At 38.2% G+C, this 9,421-nt stretch overlaps 1 protein-coding gene and 1 long non-coding RNA gene across 8 annotated transcripts; one reads left to right on the top strand and one right to left on the bottom strand.

Annotated features, from left to right (window-relative positions):
• The first annotated feature begins 70 nt into the window (after positions 1 to 70).
• On the top strand, positions 71 to 9,114 carry LOC113210091 (CD2-associated protein). 7 transcript variants are annotated; one of them, XM_052268713.1, is made up of 14 exons: positions 71 to 223; positions 331 to 477; positions 1,729 to 1,886; positions 2,828 to 2,897; positions 2,982 to 3,118; positions 3,204 to 3,333; positions 3,411 to 3,542; positions 3,649 to 3,836; positions 3,917 to 4,055; positions 4,137 to 4,361; positions 4,555 to 4,664; positions 4,746 to 5,025; positions 5,102 to 5,448; positions 5,541 to 9,114. In XM_052268713.1, exons 2-14 carry the CDS (start codon positions 381 to 383, stop codon positions 5,679 to 5,681), a joined length of 2,154 nt encoding a protein of 717 aa, XP_052124673.1. In that variant the 5' UTR covers positions 71 to 223; positions 331 to 380; the 3' UTR covers positions 5,682 to 9,114. The 7 variants fall into 7 exon arrangements, with proteins under 7 accessions (XP_052124673.1, XP_052124672.1, XP_052124671.1 ...); XM_052268712.1 differs by having other exon boundaries at positions 96 to 477; positions 4,137 to 4,265; XM_052268711.1 differs by having other exon boundaries at positions 100 to 477.
• On the bottom strand, positions 259 to 708 carry LOC127749657 (uncharacterized). The gene is made up of 2 exons (XR_008011279.1): positions 661 to 708; positions 259 to 584 (listed from the first exon to the last, which is right to left on the bottom strand). It is a non-coding gene; the product is annotated as an uncharacterized LOC127749657 (long non-coding RNA).
• Positions 9,115 to 9,421: the final 307 nt, after the last annotated feature.

The raw sequence follows: 9,421 nt of genomic DNA, 5'->3' as shown, positions 1-9,421 counted from the left end.
ACTTTTGCTTAGTCTTGTTGCGTCAAGGTGTCGTGACTTGTTCCTTTGTGATTCATTCATTTTTTTATTTTGCTTGAAAAGGCACAATTTATTTCTTTGTTCGCTGGCAAATGTCTCCAACCATGATCCCTACCTTCACGGCGTGTCCACGTGTGCCCACAGGTAGCCAAGGCCTGCCCAGTACCGGGGGAGCACTTCGGCTTCGAGAAGCCCGACGAGGACGGTTCGCCCGCATTACTTTTCCCTTTTTTTCCATGATTATTATTTCTTTATTATTAATTTTTGTCGCTCCATTATTACCTCTGTGCACTCATGTGCTGGGCACTCCAGCGCTCGGACCCTGCGACCCCCCGCTCCTCCCGGTAGGCCTCTGGACCGGGATGCCGACGACGGTCCCCACGTCCACGTCCACCTCGGCCACGACGTCGTCGTCGATCTCGAGCTCACCGGCCTCCTCAGGACGCAGCAATCTCACCAGTAAGTGTGGCCCGCTAGTTCGGGTAACCGCCGCGACAGCAGGACAGATGGCGCCACAGGGTGGGTGTGCAACGAAACGCACCTACCGTTTTGTTCAAAGGTCGTTTCTGAAAGAAGAAAAATAACTTTCAAAATTAATTCTTGTAGTGCTCAGCTGATGGGTCAGCTGATTTCTTAACATACACTTCCACCAGCAAAGACAAACAACAGCCATCAGTGACCTCAGTGACCGGCCAACCGGTGTCGCCGAGGTCGCCGGGGTCGCCGATGATGGCGTTGGAAACTAGAAGGCACCCTGCGCGCTGTTCTGTTTGTGTACAAGTTGGCCTTCTTTTCTTTTTGTTGTTATTGTTGTGCTGAGAGCGTATGATATCATCGGGGTAGGGCATCCAGTTCTTGGGATGTGGTTATCTGCTAGTAAGTTTCCCACTTTTGTAACCGGTCAGACAAATACTTCAACTGGAGTCGCTTAAAACGATGGGTAAGTGCGGAACGGCGGCGCCGTGTGGGTGTGCGAATCTGAACGCAGTGTTATCAGGGACAGCAGCGCAATGCCCTGAATCCCGTTGAGCCTCGCATATTTCACCCGATTTTTCGAGCCAAATGCTTAATGGCCTTCGCACAAACGGACAAGTTGCATATTTGTCCTTGATTGCACTCCTTCAAGGCGCCTAGCAGCTTTGCTTTGCTTGTATAATTATTGACCTCCATGGCCAGAGCCTACTTGTCAGAAAGGTTGGGTTGTCCCAGTAGCCTATTTATCATTTACAAAATACATTTCATACCTCTGGCACGATCGTGGTTTCAGTAAGTGTTCTATGCGATTTCTACGCCCGCAGTAATCTATTTTCATGATTATTTCCTCCTCCAGTATCCTTATCATGACTATGGCCTTTATATGAGGTTAAGTGTTTTCTCGGTCTCACATGTACATAATTCAGCACCTGAAAGCTTCTGAAGCACTTTTCTATTTTTAATGAGAATATCTAAATTTCTGTGTCATATGTATGTGGTTCTATCCAACTTCTATGACACCTATTTTCGTTTACCTACAGTCTCCGACTCATAACCGTAACAGATAGTTCAGGACTTTTCCTAATTCATTCAATTGCAATGTAGGTCTGTATCAATAATATCAAATTTATATCAATGCGCTGCCTACGTTCATGCAACTATATTATGGTTGCATTTCTGCTATAAGTAATCTGATGAAATTTGTGAAGTTGAGCTAGAGCCTATTCCTATTTCCAGTGGAGGCAGTGGTGGAGTTTGACTACTCAGCTCAGGAAGTTGATGAATTAACTATCCGCAAAGGCGATGTCATTACTGACATTCGTATGCAGCCTGGTGGATGGTGGGAAGGATGCGTGCATGGCCGGAGAGGAATGTTTCCTGACAATTTTGTAAAGGTGAGATTTCAAGATCCAAACTCTTACCAATGTTATCCTAGTTCATTATCTTAATTAGAATTATCTGTAGCGTATATATGTCCTTGGAGTCCTGTTTTGGAGGCCTTTATTTCAATATCTTAGTTCTCTATCTCCTCTTACTTTTTTTGTAGACCCTTTTACTTGTAACATTTATACCTGTAGTTATCTATGCATGCTACTGCAAACCTTTTCCTAGTTCTGCATCCAATCCTTATCACACACAAAACAACTTCCTCCACTATTCTTATGGCTCTTCTAAACAAAGCCATATTGCTCTATTGTTTCAGTGTGTTTGCCGGGAAGTGCTACAGCAGGCACCTGGCTCTGTTTGAATTTACAGTACCTTATTTTCTTTTAAGTTCTCAGAAAATAAAAAAGGAAAATATCTTTTACTGATATTGATTTAATCACCTGACAGTTATCCTTTTTGAGTATGGAATATCTGCCACAATCTGCAAGTTACTGAACTATCACATTTCATTCATTCCATATGTTTCCATGTTTCTTCATTGAACGTTACAACGTACAGTTCCATCTTTGACATGTGCTTGAGGGATTTTATTTTTACCCCATTCCCAATCAACTTATCATTTAGATTTTCTGCGAAGGATGTTTTATTGCTCTTGCACTGTGTTGCTTTGCATGAATAACATGTTTGTAGAAGTGGTGTAATGTTAATATGTATCTCTTGGTTTTTAATTTGAGACTAACTTATAAAAGCAAACTTACTTAGCAAATATTATTACATAATATATTCAGTAGCAATGCATGACCCCCTCTCCCCCTTCCCCGTACTATTTTTGCATGTAGGTCTGTATGCTGTAGGTTTGGTAAGTGTTTGATATCTATTCTACAATGTGTGTGATAGTGCCCTAAAGGAAGTTTGTCTAAATTTGTTTCTAAGGAATTATTTTTTACAGGTTCGGAATAAATCAAACAGTAATTCTAGTAAAGAAACAATGGCAAACAATGAAGTTCAGTTAAGAGCAAGTAAGTTTAATTTCTAAGTTAATCTCAATGTAATTTTCCTTGTTATATAACTTATACCTATTAATCTTTGATTATAATTTACAGGCAGCGGTAGGAGATGTAAAGTTCTTTTTAGTTACCAGCCTGCAAATGATGACGAATTGGAACTTCAAGTAAATGATGTGATTGAGGTTTTAGACGAGGTGGAAGAGGGTTGGTGGCGAGGCAAGCTCAGAAACAGGGTATGCACCAGCATGACTTGCATTTAAGTACTAACGTGCTGGATTTTGTTGTAATATCATAACCCGTTATTTCAACTATTTTCAGATGGGAGTTTTCCCGTCAAACTTTGTGACAGAAGTAACTGAAAAACAGGCTAATGGAGGTCCGGGTAGCCGGAAGACATCAGCAACACAACCCCCACCTCTTTCTATGGTTCGCAAGGAAGAAATTTCAGGTAGCTAGCCTTTTTTATTTATCTGCTAAGTTGTCATTAGTTCTCTCAATAAAATTTAATTGAAAATTTTGTGACAGTAATACCACCAGTGGAAAAAGTTAAAGGTGTCATTATGAGTGAGACTGATTCACCTGCATCCCCAACGGGCCCAGACTCAGGAAATCCTAAGGCAATTGATGTAGATGCTCCTCTTCTCCCACCTAAACCGGGTAAGAAATAAAATGTATTTTCATTTTTGTCAATTCTTGCATCAAATGTCTTGTGGCATGAGCCAATGCAGCTTAATGTTAATTATATCTATCTATCTTAATGCAGTGAAAGAGCTGTGTAAAGTTCTGTACCCATATGAGGCAGCCAATGAAGATGAATTAAATTTGAAAGAAGGCGACATTGTTACTATTGTAACCAAAGATGTCCAAGATAAGGGATGGTGGAAGGGAGAACTTCGTGGTCATATTGGCCTTTTTCCTGACAATTTTGTTGTTGCACTACCCCCAGAGGAGGTATAGAAATGTTTATGCAGCTATCAAAAACTCAATATTATTCTATGTATTATAAGTTATAATGGCTGTTTTTCTTTTAGACACCACAAGCAAAGAAACCAGAGAGACCGCCTCCTGCCAAGTCAGTAACATCAGTTTCCTCCATCAAATCTACTGATAGCTTTTCTAAAAGCATTAATTCTACTGGGAAGAAAACTTCTGAAAACAGTTCCAAACCAGGTTTGTTCTCATCTCTGTTTGCAGTTCTTTGCTTTATTTTCTACAAGTCTGAGCAGAGCATAATCTATCTATTTATTTCAGATGAGAAAGCCCCTCCAGTGCTCAGCAAGAAACCAGCCCTGCCCCCAGCATCTAAAAAACCACAGTTACGAACCCCAACACCCTCTGTTCCACCACCAATCAATCCTGTCACAGCATCAAAGCGAGGAGGTACTGAAGTAGCTGACAGTCCTGAGCAAAGGCTAAATGATCTTGTAGATGGCACCGCAAGTAGTAAAATTAAAATTACAAGCCCTGCATCTGCAGGTGAGTTGCATTGTTGTTGATTAGCGCAGTGGCAGCAAGAGGAGAAGATGTTAAACACATCAAATCATGTGCTTCATAACTTGGCTTTACTCTGTAGTTTAGCTCTCTAAAATATAAATAAAGAAAGACCACTTTGAATTATACACAGTATGTATGTAAGAAATAATGACTTAAAGTGTGTTGTGTCTTTCAGATACCGACTTTGATGGTGTGGAGAGAGGAGCTATGTTAACGCATCCAACAGCTTCTCGTGCCAAAGCGCCGCGTAGACGTTTGCCTACCGGCATGCTCAACAAGGAAGTGGTAAGATCTATTCATAAACCTGTTCATTCATCTGTTGAAACTTGTCTGTATGTTCTGTGTGTCATCATGTTTTCTTTACAGGAGCCAGCAGGTGGTATGACAAATGGCAATGGGGAAAGCCATAACCATTCAGTGGAAAGCAATTTCTCACTTGACGAATGTGATAGAGAAAATGGTTTTGAATCTGGCACTCCTGGTTCTGTAAGTAGCGCATCCAGTGGCACAACTTCAAATCGCAACAGTAAAGAATGGGAGAAAAACAAAGCTCCTTGGATGGCTGAATTAATAATGAATCAAGCAGCCAAAAAATCCCAGGGAGTTAAAACACCTCCAGCTCCAAGTCCACCTAAACCAGATTCAGGTATGTGTTGGATAAACAACATTGTACTTTATTACTTTTATTTTATATTTATCTATCAATAACTCAAATGTTTCAGCACGAATTAAAAAAGAAATACCAGATAGTCCAGCAAGCCCTACATCTCCAGAACCCCCAAAGATAAATGCTGTCACTGTCCGTCAGAACTCGGCTACAAACAATTCCACAAATCATGTATCAAATATTCCATCTTCAGTATCAGCAGCTTCTCGCCCACAATCTGTTCATGGAGAGATTCCTGCGAATCGGTTATCAGGAACAGGAAGTCGCCCTAACTCAATGTATGCACCTGCAGCCAATGACAAAAATTCAACTCCATCTAGTAATTCTATTGCTGCAAGTATTGCTGCGAGTACTGCTGGTGGTACAGTTCCCATGAAACAATTTTTGGAACTTGTTGATAAGGTGAGCAACTTATCCCATTATCAAATCTAGTGCTTTTAATGATCTTATTCTCTTAAATTTTAATATACTTATGGACCCTTTCTCTTCTGCAGGTGTCAAAGCTGGAAAGTCATTGTGACCTCCTCAAGCGCACTGTCACAGAGCTAAGCTTGCAATTAAAAGAGGAAAAGGAGAAGCGATTTCAAATGCAGCAGGAGATAGTTAAACTTACTGATCTTGTGACCCAAGTTTAACATTGGTTAAAATCATAGTGTTTTTTTTCACCAAATTTGTTTGTCACATGTTAATTTAAATTCTTATGCACTAATATCAGTAATTGTGGACACTCAATTAAATATATTTTTGTCCAGTGCTTTCTTTATTGTTGATAATTTGTGTATAATGAAACAAGAGTCAAATGAAGGAGGGATTACTGTTTTTCTTTCTTTTTGGGTGTGCAACCGTGATTGTTGTTTGTTCATCAAACTTCATGGTAATCAATCTCACTGAAAACTCTTTTTCAACATCGCATTCAAGTATCTCTCCTTCAGTTGACTCTTGAAGTTGCAATGTCTTTGAGAACTTTGTTCTGTGTACATTCAGTGTACCTATTTTGATAAACATTGCTCCAATTTCTACAAGTAGGCTAATTGGACCCTACATACATAAATATTGTTTGTTTTATTCTATCAATCTAATGTTGCTAGCTGATTCTCTCAGCTCTTGAGTACTTACAGTTTTTCTAGTCTTTCAAATACTTTTTTCATCAAGCATTCCTGAACAATCGTGTTTGTTCTTTCTTTATCATTGTATTTTAAAATGTAACCATGTTTTGATCAAATTTTATCACCTTTGACTATATGCTCAATTAATCACAGTGCTATGAATGTTAAACTGAATCAACTGAATAATGTAGTCTTACTGGATGTAAAAGACAAACAAGAAGACTGCCTTGCCCACATGGATTTAAGTTACATCAGATGTCTGCTTCTCAAATTCAGACAGAGGTGTCAAGAGAAATGTGTGCTTTGTTGTTATTTATCACTTTATGAAACACAAAGTAGATAATAGCTGTGATTTCAAGGCATTCCAATGACTTTTTCCATTCTTATTTAACTGACTGAACATCGGTTTTCCCAGATTTTTAAACTTTGAGTGATGTTTTGTAGTCATGTGTTTTATTTAAATGGTACCAGTTTATTTTCTGTACCAATTTATATTTGTGTAATATATGTACCTCTTTCCTTATTCTTTTTCTTCAAATGTTATCTGCATTCCATTTTGAATGAAGGCATGTAACAAGCTTGAAAAGCATAAAGTCAGACGATAAAACTTAGCATAAGCAGAAATTATATTTCTATTGCAGAGCCCAATGATTAAAAGTTTGAAATTAACTGCACTAATTCTACATTTTATATCTTGGTTTCAAATTGATAAGGTAGTTATACTTATGTGCATTGCCATCAGGAAGTTCTATGATACTTTTTTCACCCATCATGCATTCCATTTATGTATTTCAATAATTTATATCAGAACTAATGGTATAAGGATAGTTATGTATTAGAGAAATTTTGCCCGGGAACAAATGGCTCCAAAATACCAGTGAATGATATTTTATTTTTTGATCATGTTCGTCGAATTTAGTTGGCTCTGAAACCAACATGTTTTTGTAGCTAGCCCTTGTAGTTCTTTAAAGTTTTTTTTCTTTCTTTCTAAAATTTAGACCAAAGTTAAGGTGATGAATTTAATTTTGTTTTATATCACTGCCTCCATTATTCCTTTATTTGTTTCTGGCATCTGCTGGCAATTGGTTTTAATTTCAGGTCTTGCTCTTCAAAAGTTTTAACAGTTAATTAATGTTATTATTTGTCTCAAGTCCCTATAGTGGTACAATCATCCGGCAAGATGTTACGACAGAGAGTCTAATGATCAACTTTCCCAATTTTGCTTGAACTTTTTTTGTAATGTACACTTTAGAAGTATAGATGTATTTTTATAACCCTTGTACAGCTGCTGTCAGACTTCTGCCATACTTAGTGTACATGCTTTTTGTTTAAAGGTATATACATAACTATGCAAACATATGAACATAGTATATAATTTAAATACTTACGTTTACTGTACATGGATATGTGCTTTCTTGAGAGTAGGGTGTACTCTGTAATCTAATCTATGGTAATCTTGTAACAACCCAAGATACTTTTTCAGCTAAGTAATGTCTCACAAGAGGCTATCAAAGGGGAACGACGTAGGATTGGAATAGTCATACCTGTTCCATTTACTTTCCTTAATCAGTATTTCTTATTCTAAGCTGATAGATGTCCAGTATTAAAAGAAACACATAGTTAAACGTCCTCTTAATTTCAGTTATGAAAGAATGTTGAGTTTATTGCAACTCACAGTGAACCAGTTTACTCCAGAAAAAAAGCCTGTTTGGAACAAGGGCTTATTTGTGGCGCTTTTCAAAATTAAAGTGCTTTATACAATGACAGCAATACTCAACAAGTGTCACTGATATGTTGACTACTTCAAAGTTTTGATTGAGGTTCTCGTGATGCATAATACGATTCCTTTGTGCAACCTATTTTATACTTGGCATAATATTCAGGACTGTAAGACTCATTCATTGTATATCATTTAGGACTGATATTCTAGAACAACTGGTGCTATGTTTGTTGCATTAGAGTGCAGTTTGTTCTCATGTTCTTAATTTTACCCTTGAGGTAGAAACCCCTGCAATAGGTATTATGAATGTGAGTAGAATGTAATGTACCAGAATGCTGGTTATGACCGACAAGATTTAATTTCTTTGCATTCATATTGCCATTAGTGTAATCTAATGTGGATTTTGTTCAATGGGAAGCAGTTGTCAATTCTTGGGCAGCATGCATATTTATTGGCAAGCATATCTAATTGTGAATGCATATAAAAAGTGTAAATGAGTTGAAAGCAAAAGCTATTTTGAATATTCTTAGATTTATCTGGGGTCCTTAAAAATTAAAGAAGAGGCTGCCCTTAATTGACTGCTCAATTGTATTGCATATAAAATCATCGGATCATGGTTGACACCAGTGAATTTGGACTGCTTGTGTAAGGAAGGTAGTAAAATGTATGTAGCTAGGAACTCAATGAATGATGAGTGAAAGATGAATTCTAAAATTAATTTTCTCTGGCCTTAAAATGCTTCAAGTTGAGTGAATTCTCATTCTTCAACCGGTACTTTTCTCAGAAACTCTTGTAATTTGTTTTATTGATTTAAAAAAATAAAACATTTCAATTTTTATTACGGTCAGGTTGTGACTATTAGGTAAAAACTAAGTGCCGAGTTATAATTAGAAATATCAGTTCAGTTCTCAGAACAACATCAAATCATTAAAACTTGCAATTCCGCATGCAATGCAATATTCTTTTATTTTGCTTGGTGGTGAGTAATTTGGTGCTTCTGCAGTGTTTTTTTTTGTTTAGTTAAAATTTTTGTTGACTTTTCTCCTAATGTCAAAGGTTGTGTTTTGCACATGTCAGTGGACTTGAACAGTCTTCAGGTACTACATGTATGCCCTATACACACTGTCAATGCCTCAGATATCAACTTGTATGTTTATCAACATGCGCTCATCCGGAGAAAATCCTTGTATTTTTGTTGAATAAAAGTGTGTTGGACTATTGTTCCATTTGCAGTGAAAGCAAGTTGTGTCTCCATTATTAAAGGGTCCCACACAATAAGCCTTTTTCATTTTTTCCGGGTGGGGTGGAAGGCCAGGGCCTTACTCTTGTGTCTGGAGGTGTTTAGGAGGGCGTAGTAAAGGTACTTTTCGTCAACTGGAAAAAACATTCTACCTCAGAAAATAACGCACGGGTTCTGCACGGACGTCTCTTGCGTAACCGCAGGTTGGGCTGGGCGTTAGTGGCCGGCATTCGGCATTCAGTGAATCCAAGTGAACCGTCTGGGAAGTTTTCAGTCCTGGAGCCGGTTCTTCGACGGCGAGCCCCCCCC

The sequence above is a fragment of the Frankliniella occidentalis genome, unplaced genomic scaffold (assembly GCF_000697945.3).
Source record: "Frankliniella occidentalis isolate FOCC.00 unplaced genomic scaffold, Focc_3.1 Scaffold75, whole genome shotgun sequence".
Lineage (NCBI taxonomy): Eukaryota > Metazoa > Arthropoda > Insecta > Thysanoptera > Thripidae > Frankliniella > Frankliniella occidentalis.
Note: the sequence above shows the minus strand (reverse complement) of the source record. Positions and strands in the feature narration are given on the sequence as shown.